We start from the raw sequence: 16,894 nt of genomic DNA, 5'->3' as shown, positions 1-16,894 counted from the left end.
CTGCCCCCACACTACAGCCTCCTCTGTCTCTCACTAGGAGGATGACAGGCCACACCCCTGTGCTCGCCCCACACTCCCCGCCCTGTCCCTGCTGTGCACCACCCCTAAGCCCTATGCTGACGTCACCTCCTCCACGCGCCGGGGCCAACCTCCTTTCCTGACCCCTCCCTTCCCGCATGTTCTCCAGGGACACTGACCACGCCGGACCTTGAACTGGGTACCTGCAGACACAGCTCTTCCCAGGGCCGTCTCCCGTGAGCCTTGGCGTGCCGCCCCTCGCCAGCTGTGAAGGGGACCCTCGTCTGCTCTCCTGGCAGATCCAGGCCCGGCTCCAGGCTCCCTGAGGGTCCAGGTGGACACCAGTGCCGCTCAGCTGCAGCAAGCCTGAAAGATGGGCGGGCGCCTGCTGTGTGGTGCTCCGGACGGCCACAGCCAGGCCGGGGCGGCCCCCTCTGCCTGCCCAGGCCCGTGGCAGCCTGGTGAGAAGGCACAGCTCTGCACGGCTCTCGGACCAGACGCCCGCCTGCCCGGCACTCTGCAGATACTGATGGGCAGCCGACGGGCTGGGGCTCCGCAGCAGCCGGTTTCTGTCCGTGGCACTCACTGTTTGCACTGACTCTGTTGGCCAAGGCCACAGCTGGGCCTGGCCATTCGCGCTGGACGTTAGCCGGGAACCAGCGAACGGTACACTAATTGAGAGGGGAGACAGACTGGAGCCGCAGCTGCCTCTGGCCTTCGTTTCCGGTGTGCTTTTCCACTACACTATAAATGTCTGACTCCATCTCACAGGCAGATCCAGGGTTTGCGTTTATACCATGGTTGCCATGTGGGGGTAGCCATTCTTCTGGTTACTGAATGCCTAACGAGCCACCCAAAACAGTGGCTTGGAACAACACACACACATCGACTCAGCCGCGTACGGTTGCTTGGGCTCAGCAGGGTCAGCCCGCCTCTGGCCCACTCAGCGTCGAAGGCCGGCCTGGGATCCTCCGCAGGCTCATCCACCCGGACGTCCGCATGGGATGCTGGCTCCTGCCTGCGGCCTGTTTCCCTTAGAAGCAGTTGGCTGGGGAGCCCTTCCACGTGGGCTATTTTGGGCTTCCCTGCAACATGGTGCCTGGGTTGAAGGGTGATGGCCCAGAGAGAAGGGGGAGGAGGGACCAGAAGAGCAGAGCTGTGTCCTGTCCATTAGAAGCCGCGCAGCCCAGGGGCCAGCCTGGCCTGCTGACCACACGCACACGGCAGAGTGCCCCTCGGTCTGGATCCTTTCTGCCGAAGGGATTTTCTTTGTGGCTTCCTCAGACTCGCTGCGAAAGTTGTCACTTGAGGACCAGGGTGGAGCCCAGTGCTGTACTCCCCTGCCTCTGTTGTGCTGTCCTGGGAGCCGTCTCCCAGCCAAGTTGGAATCCTGCCTCCATCGCAGCGAGCCCAGAAGGGACTTGGCAGCTGCACTTCCCACCCAGCAGCTGTCAGATGGCTTTTGTTGATCATTCCTGCTTGGTGTGCTGGGTCAGAAGCCCCGCTGAGCCGACCTTGCTGGCTCCCAGTGGCTGGGGAGCTGTCCGTTCAGCACCAGCATGCAGGCCCTGATGCCCACAGACTGAGCCAGGTTCCCCAATTCTGCTTCTCTTCCAAGCAAGTGGGAATTGGGGGTCAGAAGAACCTTGAAGGGTTCAGCTTAGGCTGCCTGGTTGATGTTCCTTGTAGGGGGGCAGGTGCTGTCTGTCGTGCCCCAGCTGCGAAGGCCGTCTGGGTCTGGGGCCCAGGTTTGGGTTGTAGGTGGCTCAGCTGTCACTCCTCCCGGCATTCCTGGGTTCACACACTGCAGAGTCCAGGGGGTGCTCCCTGGTGTGGCCACAGGGGTGAGCATGGAGCCATGGCCTGGCTCTGGCATCTGCTGCACCTGTCGGCCACGTGGGCTCTACTGGACCTTGCTCTTGGTCTGTCTGGATCTGACAAGATGAGCTCAGAGGCTGTTTATGATCATATTTATCACTGAGAGCCACCCGATATGTAATGAGTTGGTAGTGCCTGGGTCGGAGTAAACACGCAGCAAGTGTTCATGATTGTGGTTATGCTGTGCCAGGCGCTGTGCTAAGCCCCACCTGACCGACGGCTCATTTTTCAGCACTGTTTGGAGGACAGCTCCTCAGGAAGGCTGCCAGTCCCTCTCTGCCCCCCCCCCCCATTGCGTCTTCCTCACACGTGTGTGTGTGTGTTACCTGCTCTTGTCCTAGGGTGGGAGCGCCAGGAGGGCAGGGCCCTGTCTGCCTGTTCCCTGCCATGCTCTCTACCCAGCAACGTGTGGGGCTTGTAGGTGTTCAGCAAATGTGGAATAAACAAGCAATTCCCACTGTAACTTTGCCTTATTCGTCCTACAGGCAGGTACTAGGTACAAGTTCCCTGCCGAGGCTTCCATTTTAACAAGTTTTAAAAATTCTCTCCCTGGAGCTGGCACAGTGGCATAGGGGGTAAAGCTGCCACCTGCAGTGCTGGCATCCCATATGGGTGCCGATTTGAGACCCAGCTGCTCCTCTTCTGATCCAGCTCTCTGCTATGGCCTGAGAAAGCAGTGGAAGATGGCCCAACTGCTTGGGCCCCTGCATCCACGTGGGAGACACAGAAGAAGCTCCTGGCTCCTGGCTTCGGATCGGCCCAGCTCCAGCCATTGTGGCCATCTGGGGAGTGAACCAGTGGATGGAAGACCTTTCTGTCTCTGCTTCTGTTTTCTGTAACTTTGCCTTTCAAATAAAGAAATATTAAAAAAAAAAAAAAAAAAAAAAACCTCTGGACAGACCTGTTGGGTGGATGGGCAGTCTGTGCACTGCCCAAAGGCGCCTGGACACAGGGTCCATGGGCAGTACAAACTAGTCGGGGCTCTGCGTGCACCGCTGTGGGTCCTGGTGTGGAGTCACGCAGGCCCAGAGGGACACCTTGTGGTTAACACACCGAAGAGCTGGGGAAGTTACTGTCCACGCGTCCTAGATGTCACACTTCTAGGCCACACCCCTCTAAAGGGAGGAGTCAGGATGTCAGCGCCATAGGTGACTGGAAGACTTCCATGGGCACGGTTGTGGGTCCAGGGAGCCACGGCACGGTGGTGGCACAGCGCCACCTTCTGCGGGCGTTAACCTACACACCTTCCAAAGCCTCCCCTTCCCCAGGCCTCTCTGCCAATGTGAGCATCACCCTGCTTAGCCTGCTGTGTACGTCAGAGGGCTTCGAGAGCCACCAAGTTCTCTGCAAGCTGGGCAGAGGTATCACTGTTTCCCACGCACCTGCCAAGTTGGCCCAATTTCACTCATCCATTTAGTCATTCACCCCCTCATCTGAAGGGCGGCTTATGGTGTTCTGGGCACAGGGAAGTCCGCTTCCACTCCCCTGGGATTCGGGCTCCTTCCAGCTTGGCCCTCGGGCTTTTCCTGTGCTACTGAAGGGCTGCCCCAGGTGTGTCAGGCTGCTGCAGGCTGGGAGGGGCCAGCTGGGGTAGACGCTGGATCTCCCCTGGGAGGCCCTGCCCCTTCTGCCCTTTGTCAGTGAGATTCTATATAAGGACCCCTTTCCGAAGTCCTGAGCCCAAAGGAAAAAAAAAGGGTCCCCGGGAGTTGGAGTTGCATACTTTTTTAATTGAAAGAAGTCAGCCTCCTAAGTATTGCTTTTACAGGTTTGTCTAAATCAAGTATCCACACCACTCGTATTTTCAAAAATATATTTCTGGCCAGAGGAGCGACATGGCACACGTCTCGGTTCTGCCAACTCGATAAGGGACAAGCAACTGGAAATGGGTAAGTCAGGGCCTCCTCCCGGCTGCCACGCCGTTCCTCAGCTTTTCCCTCGGGGTCTCGGCGTGAAAGCGGCTGCATAGGAGGCCAGCCTCAGGCTGAGTGAGGCCAGCCGGGCTTCTCAGGCAGAGCTGGGCGTGGCTCCTGAGTGTGTCCTCCACTTGAAGGGTCTTCTCCGAAGGTTAAGTGCAAGCAGGTGCAGTGGACATCAAGTGCGGGGAGGCAGACGCTGGCTGGGTTCCTGCAAACATCCATCGCGGTTGTGGAGAGTCAGGAGCCGAGGCCGGGCCGTCTGGGCGGTGCTGCGGGAGCACAGAGTCTTCCGACACCCGTGGCCCTCGCCCGGCTCTGCAGGCAGGTGTCTTTCCGGCCTCGGCACCCAGGCCCAGTCTCTCCTTCCGCCCTCCTGGGTCTGGACGGGAACCTCTCTGTTGGCACAAAGCTTTCAAGGGGGCCAGGCCTAGGAAGAAGGCAAAAGGGACATGAGCAGTGTGGAGGCAGCACCGCAGACCGCCAGGCCTCGGGGGCTTGGGGCGGCCAGGGAAGTCTGCCAGCCTCCCTCACACCTGGGGGGCCACTGCAGCCCACACTCAGTTCCGTAATTTCTGTTGTACACTTTGGTTCTGTTTTTGAGGCAGAAAGAGAGAGAGATGCCCCCAAATGTCTGCAATAGCAAGGAGCCCGATTCAGGTCTCCCAGAGTGGCAGGAACTCCATTCTGGAGCCATCGCTGCTGTCTCCCAGGACCTGCATTACAGGAGCCAGAGCCACGTCAAACCCAGGCGCCCTGACCTGGGACACGGGAGGCGTAACTGCTGGGCTACAGCCTCCCCCCACCCCAAGAAAAACCCTCATTTCGGTGAATTTGCCTGATTTCTGAGCCCTGGGGGGTGGGGAGCAGTGCAGCTTCACACAGGGAGGGAGTGCTGCCTCTCAGGGCTCCCCCAGCTCCACTGTCTGACCCAGGCTCGGGGCCACGCGGCAAGCTCTGAGCAGGAGGCGGGCCTTGGCAGCTCCTCCCAGCCTGCTTTGCAGCCTACAGGAGGAAGGGCTGGCTGTGGCAGCCCCAGCACTGGCCTCGGCCTCCCGGACGCAGCTTCCTCCCTCCAGCACGGCCCCTTGTTTCCCCTGCCCTCCTCTGCGGCCAGCGGGAGGCCAGGGTCTCTACAGCCCCACCTCCTGACAGCTGGCTCTGGGCCTCATCTTCACTGGGCACTGAACAGGGCTCTTCCACTCCCTGTGCTCCACGTAGCGATCCCCAGGGCACGGCTGACATTGTGGAAGGACCGTTCTGGGGTGCGGGGGCTCCTCCGGCCCCAACCACTAGATGCCAGCAGCATCCTGTCACTGACAGGAAGAATGCTTCCCCCCAAAACCACTTTCCAGCGGCCACCAGAGGGGGCAGAATTGCTTCTGTTAAGAACCGCGCATCTCCCCGTTTCACAGGTTGAACAACCGAGGTTCGGAGAACCCAAGTGACTGGCCTGAAGTTGCACAACCATGAGAGGCAGAGCCAGCACTGGGCCAGCAAGGAGGAAAGCGCACGCTCCGAGCACCACCGCTTCCTGAGCTCTGGGTGTGCAGGGGCTGCGGCCGCCTTGCCCCTTCCTTCCTCACCCACTGGCCGTGCCGAGCTGCCACCTTCCACCTGCAGGTCACCGTCTGCTGCCACGGCCCTCCTGGCCCCGGCTGCAGGTGCAGGCTGTCTTGCCCCAGCAGTGGCAGAAAGGTGGTGGCTCACCCCCCCAGCTCTGCTGCCTCAGGCCCCGAGTTCCGGAGCAGCAGCAGTAACCACTTGGCTTTGCTATGTCGGTCCCCTGCCCTTCCCTGGGAACACCCCCACGTGAATCCTCATCTTGGGGTCTGTTCCACCCTCCCTAGGAGCCCAAGAGTTGTGAACCCATTTCACAGATGGATCTAAGGATCAGAGACGGTAAGTAACTCTGAGAGAGGAAGCTCAGCGCGTAAGTGCAGGGCCTGGCTCCGACTCCAGGCCCCGGTGCCGCCTGAGATCGGAGACACGACGTGACCTGGTTCCTCCTGGGTGCACAGACACCGTCAGCCCAGTGAGCACGCTCAGCCCAAGGTCACACCCCGGGGATGGGAAGAAGCCGAGGGGACGAATGCAATCCAGGCAGAGAGGGAAGGGCTGGCAGGGAGAGGGCACGGCGGGGCCAGGAGCCCCCCGGGGCTTGGTACAGGGTGGGGGGCCAGGCCGATCAAGCTTTCTGTGTCCTTTGCCAGGCTCGTCTCTTCAAGGCCAGCTGGGAATACTCCCTCCGCTGCTGAGACACTCCCCGGTTCCCACTGACGCCAGGGGCAAGTTCTCGGCCTCCTCCCGAGGAACCTGCAAGCAGACGCAAACACAAATGCAGGGGCAGCGGCCACCGCAAGGGGCGCTCTGCCTCCCAGGAGGGCGTCCCTGGGTTCTTCTCCCACCCCCAAACCCAGCACAGGTCCATCTGCCGCTGGCCTCCCTCCTCCAGGGAACCTGTGTGGGCCTCTGTGAAAGGCCAGCGTGGCACTACAGAGCAGTGGGGTCCAGGGACCTGCAGCTGCCCCCTCGTGGGGGCTCACGGCGATGCTTGCCACACCCCGGGAACACGGGCTGTCCTCACTCCTCCTCGGCCACTACTGTGACTGCAGGGTCCTGGACAGCTGCTGTGGCGGGGGGAGGGGCGGGAGGGGGTGGGGAGGCTGCCCTTTCGCAGGAGCCGGCCTCACTCCCGCACTGGCTCCAGCTGGCATCCCTTGCGCTCCTCTCCTGTCATTGTGTCTACTGGCAGGGTCGCCCTCTATCATAGCGAGCCGTGCCGGGTTTCCTCTTCCGATAGTGAAGCTTTCGCTTGAAGAAGACCCGACTTCAAGAAAATGACTGTTCAGGCGGCAGGTGGGTGTAGCAGCAAACACGGCCAGTGTCCCCTGAGACCTGGGGGACTGTGCTCCTGGGCGGTCCCACTGGCTTCACGTTCAGGAGGGAAGGGGCCCGGTGGGGGCGGTGACCTCCCCCAAAGTCGCACAGCGTGCTGAGGACCGCCCCGTGAAGCGAGGCTGCGGCCTCTGTGGCTGGAGACGGCCGGGGATGCAGTCCACCGGCTCCGGCTGCGAGGGGCCAAGGCCCTACCCTGGGACCCGGGTGGCACCAGTCTGCTTTTCAAACGCAGCTCGGCCAGGTGAAGTAGGCCGTGCACGGCCTCGCGGCTTGTCCACGCGGAGTCCGGGTCTGGAGCGCTGCGGTCTGATCCCAAAGCAGCTTGGGTCCACCCCTTTCCCCAGGGCGGGCGCACCCCGCTGACGGGCACCCCAGGGCTGCAGCACGCACGGCGCTCTCCACCCTCCCCAGATTCATCGGCCATTGCCTCCGGGGGGGGTGCTTTGTTCCCGAAACCAGAACCTTTCACTCCAAGTCACTGCCCAGAGCTGGACGTGGACGTGGGCGTGGGCGGCTGGCCAGACGACACGTGAGGACTTGGCCACTCTGAGAAGTGAGGGTCAACCTCACTGACCCTCTGTGGAGAGGTCACCGAGGCTGGGACTTGGCTTAAAGGAGAAAAAGGCCCTGGAGTCTCGCGGGCGCTGCCCTGCCCAGGCTGAAGGGGGACAGGGTGCCGCCCAGCTGCCCCAGCCCCTGTCCTCCTGCACGGACCTTCCCCGTGGGTCTGCGGGTAACTCTGGCTCTGCCCTTCCTAGCCGTGTGACCTCAGGCGAGTCACCCCGTCTCTGAACACAGGGATGGGGCCTGCCCGGGCAGGTTGCCTGAGCCACGGCACGCACGGCTGCAGGAGGTGGCGGCCCTCTCCCAGAATACACCCTGCTCCTAGTAAGAACCCAGCACCGGTCCACACATCCGCCACCGTGAGGCCTGTCGGAGGGCAGCGTGCGCCCAAGCCCTTCTCGAGTATTGCCACATCCAGCAGCCACCTGGACTGTCACCTACTTGGCACAGGGTGGGCATCCCTTACCGAAACGCTGGGCGCCGGAAGTGTTCAGGATTTGGGAATGTGTGCAGACGCGTAAGGAAGTATCCTGGGAATGGGGCCCAAGTCCAACCATGAAGTGCATTTACGTTTCACAGCCGCCATATGCACGGAGCCCGAAGAGAAGTCTACACAATGTTTTAGTGTGCCTGTGTTTTGACTGCGACCTGTCACGTGAGGCCGGGTGTAGGGTTTTCCATTCCTGGTCATTTTGGTGCTCAGAAAGTTTTGGATTTTAGGGCATTCTGGATTCTGCATTTTTGGCTGAGGCATTTCAAACCACTGCACCGTATTTTGCTCAATGTACTTTTCTTTAACTACCTTATTATTATTATTTGAAAAGCAGACAGAGAGAAACAGATCTTCCACCTGCTGGCTCATTCCTCAAATGTCAACAATGACCGTGGCTGAGCCAGGCCAAGACCAGCAGCCATGAACTCAACCCAGGTCTCCACTTCAGGGCAGGGACCCAAGAACTCGAGTCATCATCAGCTGCCCCCTAGGGTGTGCATGCAGGAAGCTGGATTAGAAGCAGGAGCCGGGACCTGAACCAGGAACTCTGATACGGTAGCGCGCATCCCGAGTGGTAACACTGCACCAAATGCCTGTCCCAGCTCTAGGGTTTCTGAGGGAGCCGTCATGTCACTGTAAAAATAAAAAACAGGGGTGAGCACTGTGGTGCAGCAGGTTAAACCACGGCCTGCAGTGCTGGCATCCCATATGGGCATCGGTTGGAGTCCCGGCTGCTCCACTTCTGATCCAGAGCCCTGCTACTGTGCTGGGAAGGCAGTGGGTGGAAGATGGCCCACGTGCTTGGACCCCTGCACCCACATGGGAGACCCAGAAGCTTCTGGCTCCTGGGTTCGGCCTGGCTGAGCCCCGGCCATTGCGGGCATTTGGGGAGTAAACCAGCGGATGGAAGATTCTTTCTTTCTCTCCTCTCTGTCTACAACTCCATCTTTCAAGTAAATACATTTTTTTTAAAAAAAGATTTATTTATTTATTTGAAAGGCAGAGTTATAGAGAGGCAGAGGCAGAGAATCTTCCAACAGCTGGTTCACTTCCCAAAAGGCCACAATGGCTGGAGCTGGGCCGATCCAAAGCCAGGAGCCAGGAGCTTCTTCTGGGTCTCCCACGTGGGTGCAGGGGCCCAAGCACTTGAGCCATCTTCCACTGCTTCCCAGCCATAGCAGAGAGCTGGACCAGAAGTGGAGCAGCTGGGACTCAAACTGGCACCCATATGGGATGCTGGCACTGCAGGTGGCTGCTTTACCCACTATGCCACAGTGCTGGCCCCATAAATAAATAAAAAATAAATAAAAAACAGCATCCCTTATCGCAAACAGAAGGCAATGGTAAAAATACAATGAAAATGGAACAGTCCTAGCTCAAGGCGCTGGCCTGCAGACTTGAGCCTGGCACCCTGCACAAGCATGGCGAGCTCAGGAGGGGCCGGGCATCCTGGCCACGCCCTCTGCTGCTCCCCAGGGATGCCCGCAGCGCGGCACCTCCCCCATTGGACTCTAGGACGGTGACTGGCAGGCCAAGGCTGCCACCGCAGAGCTGGGCGTCTGGGGCGAGTCATGCAGTCTCCCCAGGCCTCAGTTGCCCACGTCCTGGAGCTGACCAGCCCCGCCCTGCAGCTTCCCAGGGGAAGCTATGGAGGTGGGGGAGGGGCAGTTATTTTTAACCACCCAGCCAAGCCTCTGCCTGGAAGGAATGCTGGGAGCGAAGCTACCCAGCGATGACAGCATCACTCAGGACTCCGGGCACCCGTGATCACTGCCCCCAGGCTGCTGGCAAGGGCTGCCCTCGGACACCCCTCCTGGTATCAGAGGGAAGAGGGCGGCACCGCGCATTAAACACCAACCGCACATCATTCCTCATCCCGTCTCACCAGCCGGCGCCCTCAGACTGGCCCTGAGACTGAGGCTGGGGGTGGGGGAGGGGTGTCACCTGCCCCAGGTGTGGGTGGAGCTGTGATTTCAGCTCACATAACATCGGATCCCACAGGCGGGGCCTTCAAGCACTGGGTGGCCAAAACTGCAATAAAGATGAGTTTATTCTGCAGCCTAGAGGAATGGGACTCGATGCGGCTTTTTCAGCACAAGCACTGGCCGTGAACTTTCTGAAGTAGCCTGGTGCACGGGGACCGAGTGGTCGACTCTGCGGTTTGCGGTCAGTCCTCAGGATTCCTTAGAGGACCAGGTCACGGCCCTGCACCTGCAGCTGGCTCCAGCGCTTTTGTTCATGACTTTGACATTTAATATTTTTCTCTATGCCAAGTGATGGTTTTCTTTTCACAGTAACACACACACACACACACACACACACACACACTCTTTTTAAAAGATTTATGTTATTTATTTGAAAGGTGGATGACGGAGAGGGAAGGAAAGAGAAGAGAGGAAGAAAGAGATCCACCTTGTGCTGGTTCACTCTTCAAATAGCTGCAATGGCTGGGCCTGGGCCAGGCCAAAACAGGAGCCAGGAACTTTATCCAGGTCTCCACGTGGGTGCAGGGACCCAAGCACTTGGGTCAACTTCTGCTGCTTTCCCAGGTGTATTGGCAGGGAGCTGGATCAGAAGTGGAGCAGCCGGGACTCGAACTGGTGCTCCAGTCACAATGCTGGCTCCATAAACATTCTTTTGAAAAATAAATTGACAAGGAGTGGGCGTTTGGCCTACTGGCTTAGACACTGCTTGGATACCCACATCCCATATCAGGGTGCCTGGGTTCCAGCCCCAGCTCTGTTTCCAGTTTCCTGCTAGTACCCTAGAAGGCAGCAGGAGGTGGCCCAAGTAGTTAAGTCACTGCCACCCCACAAGGGAGACCTGGTTTAGAGCCTGGCTTCTGGTTTCAGCCTGACTCAGCCTCAGCTGTTGTGGGCATTTGAGGAGTGAACCAGCAGATGAGATCTCTCTCCAGGTCTCTATCAATCTCACTGCCTCTCAAAACATTAATAACATTTTTTTAAAAAAGGGAGCTGAGGTTGTGGTGCAGCCACTGACCTGCTGTTTGTGATGCTGGCATCCCACACAGGAGTGCTGATTCAAGTTGCTGCCCTGCTCTCCCTGCTACGGCACCTGGGAACACAGCAGGAGATGGCCCCACTTCTTACTTGGGTCCCTGCCACACACGGGGGAGACCTGAATGGAGTTCCTGGCTCCTGGATTCAGCCTGGCACAGCCTGGCTGTTGCCGCTAACAAGGAGGAAACCAGCAGATGGAAGATCTCTCTCTCTCTCTGTCTCTCTGTCTCTCTGTCTCTCTGTCTCTTCCACTCTCTGTCACTCTACCTTTCAAATACATAAATAAATCTTAAACACACACACACACACACATACACGGATTAAAGAATCAGAACTTCAGTCACTGTCATGCCAACTGAACTCTTAAAAAAAAACAAGATTAAATTCATATGAAAAAGATTTTTTTACAAACGAAGCACTAAAACAGTGCATTTCATCTGAAGCCGTGAGTTGTAAAGGGGAAACCATAAAGTACGAGCAGAGAGACCTCAGCCAGGTGGTCAAAGTCAATGTCGCAGAACCTTTCCCATGGCCTGACACACAGGGAACCTTCACTGCTGGGGGGCTCTCGCCACGGCACCATCCGAATCCAGGCAGGCAACCCCAGATTGAGAGACCTTCCACAAAACGGCAGACCAACCCTTCAGAAGGGTCCGTGTCATGAAGACAGACAGACTGGGAGGTGTTCCAGACTGGAGGGCAGGGCGTGCCCTCCCCCCAAGCTCTGCTGGCTTCAGACACAGTCCAGTCTTCCGTCCAAAGGGGTGCTGAGCAGTCCGTACCCTGTGGCCAGGGCCCTTCTAGGTGAGCCTCAGGTTAGGAACAGGGCTGGAGGGTCAGCCAGAAGCGGGATGTACCTGCCTCCCTACACCACCATCACCTGACTCTCACGTGGGTGACAGCCACAGCCTCCCACCTGTTTCCCCGCATCTGCCGTGACCCTGGCCCTGCGCTGCATGGGCTGCCTGTAGATCTCCCATGACTCAAATCTGACTGTGCCCGTGTCCCCAAGGAGGGTTTGGGTTTTGAGCTGGGCAGTGACATGCCCAGCCCAGGAGATCTGCTGACAGCACACGCTGCAGAATGGCAAGGAGGGGCGAGGTAGGTAGATGGAGGAGACAGTGGAAGCTGGGAAGCCCGGATACGATGGAGTGATGGGTCTGGTCACCCTCAGCTCCAGATCCGGGCTAGGCTGCGCCAGCCACACCTACTCTGCAGCAACATCTCCCAGCCTCTCCATCTGCAGCCCAGGGATCGCTCCACTCCCCCACCCCTCCCCCTGTGCGCCAAGAGAGGGCTGGCAGGCACCAGCTGCCTTCAGCAGGGACCGGGACAAACCAGCTGAGCTGCCTCCACACACAACCCGGGACGGGGGGATGCCCCTGGCTGCTGGGCAGGGGAGCACCTCCCCACTCCCCCTCCCTGCTCCTGGGCAGTCATTAACACTCAAGGAAAACCGCAGAGCCAGCTCTTCAGAGCTCCTAACCTGGTGCCCCAGGAGCCACAGGCCAGAGGGAAGCTCTCACCAGGACTCTGGGGTGGGAGAGCAGACCTGGAGCCACCATGCACGCAAGCAGCCAGTCCTGCTCAGCCTGGGCACCAGCAGTCCAGCGTGGGGGCTGGTGCACGCTTGTGCTCTGCCAAGGGCCTGCGTGCTCACCCTTCCCACTATACCTATCGCTAACAACAGCGGTCAACACTCACGTCACTTAGCCATGCGGGAAAGTCTAAGCCATTTGTGTATCTCATCCAGTCCTCACCACGAGGCAAGTGTTCCTTCTCCCTGCCTCCCAGAAGAGGAAACTGAAGCACCCATGTGTACAGGAGTGTGACCGAGGGCCCAGCTAGAACTGCCCTTTAACCAAGGTCATCTACATCCAGGGTCCTGGTACTCACCCCTGACCTTGATGCCGCATCCTCAAAGAGGCGCTTGGCAAAGGCTGAGGAGCTGATCTGAGTGGGCGCACACAGGAGAGAGCCAGGCGGAAGGAGCCGAAGGGAGCGTGCCCTCGCATCCTGAGCTCCACCCTAGGCCCCCGGCTGGCCCAGGCTTTCCTGGACCGGCTGGTGTGTCCACAAGAGCGAAGGGGGAAGAGCCAGATGTGACTACAGCTGTCCCCATGGGAAGAGGCCTGGACAGGAAGTTCGGTCAGGTCGCCTAGAGATTTCCCACAGGGTTTGCCAGCTGCTGGTGACCCCACCCCTCCCCCCAGGCCTGGGCTTTGCAGGCACAAGGGGCCAAGGCCTGGGAGGCTGGATTGGAAGACGGGGAGGAGGGAGTGCTATGCCGTCACAGCTCTGGGTGTGGGTCCCCAGGCCTCCCCACTTCTCAGGGCCAGGTCCTGTCACTCCCTGAGAGACACTTGCTGCTGTTTCTGCTCCAAACAGCGTTTGCTGCAAAATATGTCAAAGCATTTGGGCTTCAGTTTTCGGTTCACATTATGCCAATGTTTTTATCTGGAGGAGGAAGTGTGTCTGTTGATGTGGCAGATAGAAGAAGGCATTCTTCACCAAGTTCACTGGGACTCAGGCACTTGGCTTGGGGACGGGGATGCAGCCCGGGGCACCCGAGTCCAGCACATGGCCTGGCAGAACAGGCAGGGCCAATGTTTGTTGAAAGACTAAATGAGTGGGGCCAGCGCCGTGGTACAGTAGGTTAAGCCAGCATCCCATATAGACGCTGGTTCGAGTCCTGGCTCTGTCTCTCTCTCTCTCTGCCTCCCAAATAAATAAAGACATTTTTTAAAACAAAAAGAATGAGTGAACACACAAAGGGCCTGGAACCAGGAATGCCACATGATCGGTGCTCGGGACAGACTTACACCGGATCCCACAGGTCCTACCTCCGCCAGGTGTTCTCAGGCTGCTCCCGTTCCCCATCTCCATCCACCTTGCCTGATCAAGGCTCTGTCACCACGGGCTGGGACGGCGGCCTCCCAGTTGGCTGCCCTGTGTCCACACTTGCCCCTTCCGCCTTCTACCCGCCCCTCCAAAGTCGCCTCTGCAAGATGTGAATTGGATCGTGTTCCCTGCTGCCTGAAACCTGCCCTGGCTTCCCACTTCCTTGGCCTGCCAGATCCTGCCCGGTGTGGCCTCTGCTGCCCTCACGGACTCCTCCCAGGGCTGCACTCCAGCCACTGCGGCCTCCTTCCGGCCAGCCCCAAGTTCTCGGTACTGGCAGTTCCCTCTGCCTGGGTCGCTCGTCTCCGTATCTTCATGTCTGGCTCCTTCTACTCATTTAGGGTCCAGCCCAAATGTGTCATCTCTACAGAGATTCTCTGACTCCCTGGGAAGGCAGCCCGTCCTGTCCTCGTGTCTTACTCATTGGACATCTTCCCAGGGCCAGGAAACTGCAGCGAACACAACGGGGGAAGTTCCTGTCCTTCGTCCCTGTCTTCCGAGCTCTTAACTGCTTGAGGACCTTGTCTGCGCCCTGCTGGTCTGCACCAAGTGCCAGTGGGCCAGGGCTGAGTCTGCCCCGCATGTGATGTCCACCCCAAGACCCGGGACTGAACAGATAAGCACTGGCACAATAAAAGGCTGGAGGGTGGACGGAAGGAGGCAGACAGCAGTCTGGGGCCGTATGAGGGGTACCTGGCACCTAATGAGACCTCACTCAGCTCAACGGAAGTTGACTACAGAGAACTCCCACTGTTGACCCTTAGGGAGCCTTCTGACCGTGCACTACTGCCAGCAGGTCCTGCCCAGCCCTGCACGGCCCCCTGCAACACACTGAATGTCCGTGCTTCCCCGGGTGACAGGGAGGTGTTCGGTCAGCAGGGTGGAGTCCTCGTAAGTGGGATGACCGCCCTGACAAGAGCTGTGAGAGATGCCTGTTGTTTGCATCCCTGAGTCTAGGAAGTCTGCCCTGGCACCCCGGAACGAGGGCAACCTGACTGTGGCCACGTGGGCAGACAGGCAACACAGAGGATGAGTGAGCATCCTGCCCGGGATAAGTGCTGTCAGTGGCCATTTTCCAAAAGAGCCCTGCCCGCCACCTCAGCATCCCCCCTCCATGCCCCTTGGGCCCTAGACCCAAGTGGTCATCCAGCACCATCCGACCGAGGTCCCCTGCCAGCCCTGCAGCCCTCCGCTGGACCTGACAGCTGCATACAGCCAGGCTCTCCCCCCAGGGCCCCCTCTTCTCAGCCGGATGACTCTGGCCGAGTCCACCTCCTCCCTGGAACATGCAAGGCGGGCTGGATGCAAAGCTCCCAGGTCGAAGCTCAGAGGCAGGGTTCTCACAGCTCAGTGCAATGACCGGTGGGCCCGTCTCCTGCTGACCCAAGAACCCCTTGAGGTCTTAGAACCACCGCAGGCGAAGCCAGCCCCAGCACCACTCCCCCTCACCCTACCCCAGCCTGCCTGTTCCCTGGCAGCCCCTGCAGATCTGAGCTGCAGAACCGGGAGCTGGGCCACCTGAAACCCGACTCCCAAACAGCAGCAAAGCCAAGGCCAACGGGAAGTGCTGGGTTCGTTGCTGGAGGTTTCCTTCTCACAGCCCTGCACACAATCCCCCCCAGCTGTTCAAAGGGTCACAGTACGAAGGGGTCCCCCGGTGCTTCGCTCTCTATCTCTCCTGACACCCCTAAGTCTTTATCCCTCGAGGACTAGTGAGCACCCCCCAAAACCCAAGGTCACCAGCGAGACAGGCTGCAGGTGGGGGAGGAGCCGACAGCTCTGCCTTCAGTGGATCTGGGTACCAAGGCTTTTTCCACAAGTGGTGGGATTAGGTCCCGGGGGGGGGGGGGGGGACTCCCTAAGTCACTTAGGCCCTGGGTACCCTCTCCTCCACAGCTGCCCGTTTCAGAGGCGGAAGGCTTCCAGGCCCAACAAAGGGTCTAAGAGGGGTCGGGCCAAGCCCGAGGAGGAGGAGAAGAGGAGGAAGCTGGGGGTGGGCCGGTAGGGAAGGTGTCCCGTCTCCCACCAGCGTCCCCACCCACCCTTGTTCACCCAGGTGGGCACTTACAGGCCTCCGGGGCAGGGGCGGGCCTCGGCCTGAGGTCCCATCCCCATCCAGGCGGCGGCTCCAACCAGCGGCGGCGGCCTGATGCGGGCGGCTGGTGCGGGCCGGGGGTTCGGGCCGGGGGCATGGCAGTCCAGGTCCTACTCCAAGTACCCATCGAAGACGTCGAGCTCCGAGTCGGCTTCGTAGAGGCCCGAGCCGGGGTCGGAGAGCACGCCGAGGTCCACGAGCGCCTGGTCCAGGTCCTCGGGCAGGAAGACGAGGCCCACGTTGAGGACGATGTACTCCATGAGGAAGGCGTAGTATAGGATCAGCACGTTGACGAAAAACAGGCCCACGAAGAACATAGAGGGCAGCAGCGGAGGCTGCACGTAGGGGACCAGGGGGCCCAGTGCGTCCAGGTGGGCTGCGATCCGGGCGCCGGGCATGCAGGGGGCGGCGAGCTCAGCCGCTGCGGCGACCGGGCGGCCGGCGCGGGGGCAGCTCAGCCATCCGGGGGCGGCCCTGGGCCCCAGATTCCCCAGCCGCGGAGGTGCGGCGGCCGCTGCGGACGCGCCCTGACCCCCTACCGTGCCGGGCAGGGGGTGGGGTGGTCACCGCGGCCCCCGATGTGCCCACGCGCCCCTGCCGACCGGCCCGGCTCCCCCGAGGCGCCCCGCTAGCGCCCACAGGCCCTCCTCGCAGCGCGGGCGGGGATCCCCCGGCGGCTCAGGGTCGACGGCCAGTCCCGGCCGCGGCGTCTCCCGCCTGGCTCGGCCGCTCCTCGCGCCCCCTGCGCGCCCCCGCAGGCCTAGCGCCCATGGCTGCGGCCGCCGCGTCCCCTCAGGGTGGCGCTCCGAGCACCGCCCCCCGAGCGGCCCGGCGCTCATTGGCCCCGCGCACCCTGCGCGCTCTCATTGGTCGGCCGCAGCCTACGCTGATTGGCCCAGGCCGCCGGGAGGCGGGCACTGCTGCACCCCGCCCCGCGGAGGAGCGCCCGCCCCGGAGTTGCGGCTCCGGTCCGGCTTTGCGCCGGGATCTCGACTGAGGTTCGCCCCGCGGCTCCAGGGAGCAGGGTGAGGGGCAGAGGGTGAGCGAAGTTCGCCCCTGCTCGTCGACGCCGGACTGCAGAGCCGAGGGAGCCTGCCGGACTGGCGGC

General features: G+C 60.3%; 2 protein-coding genes across 7 annotated transcripts in view; one reads left to right on the top strand and one right to left on the bottom strand.

Annotated features, from left to right (window-relative positions):
• CIITA (class II major histocompatibility complex transactivator) overlaps window positions 1-2,784 on the top strand; it is a 46,739-nt gene extending 43,955 nt beyond the window's left edge. For all 5 annotated transcript variants that reach the window (XM_070065002.1, XM_008257715.4, XM_070065003.1 and 2 more), the window contains exon 20: window positions 188-2,784. The gene's annotated coding sequence lies outside the window, so the exon portion shown is untranslated. The remainder of the gene's footprint in view (window positions 1-187) is intronic.
• A 911-nt stretch (window positions 2,785-3,695) lies between these two features.
• On the bottom strand, window positions 3,696-16,607 carry DEXI (Dexi homolog). Of its 2 annotated transcripts, XM_070065005.1 has the most exons (3): window positions 15,760-16,607; window positions 10,771-10,845; window positions 3,696-4,242 (listed from the first exon to the last, which is right to left on the bottom strand). In XM_070065005.1, exon 1 carries the CDS (start codon window positions 16,182-16,184, stop codon window positions 15,897-15,899), a length of 288 nt encoding a protein of 95 aa, XP_069921106.1. In that variant the 5' UTR covers window positions 16,185-16,607; the 3' UTR covers window positions 3,696-4,242; window positions 10,771-10,845; window positions 15,760-15,896. The 2 variants fall into 2 exon arrangements, with proteins under 2 accessions (XP_069921106.1, XP_069921105.1); XM_070065004.1 differs by lacking the exon at window positions 10,771-10,845 and having other exon boundaries at window positions 15,760-16,606.
• Window positions 16,608-16,894: the final 287 nt, after the last annotated feature.

Source organism: Oryctolagus cuniculus, chromosome 19 (genome assembly GCF_964237555.1).
Source record: "Oryctolagus cuniculus chromosome 19, mOryCun1.1, whole genome shotgun sequence".
Classification (NCBI taxonomy): Eukaryota; Metazoa; Chordata; class Mammalia; order Lagomorpha; family Leporidae; genus Oryctolagus; species Oryctolagus cuniculus.
Note: the sequence above shows the minus strand (reverse complement) of the source record. Positions and strands in the feature narration are given on the sequence as shown.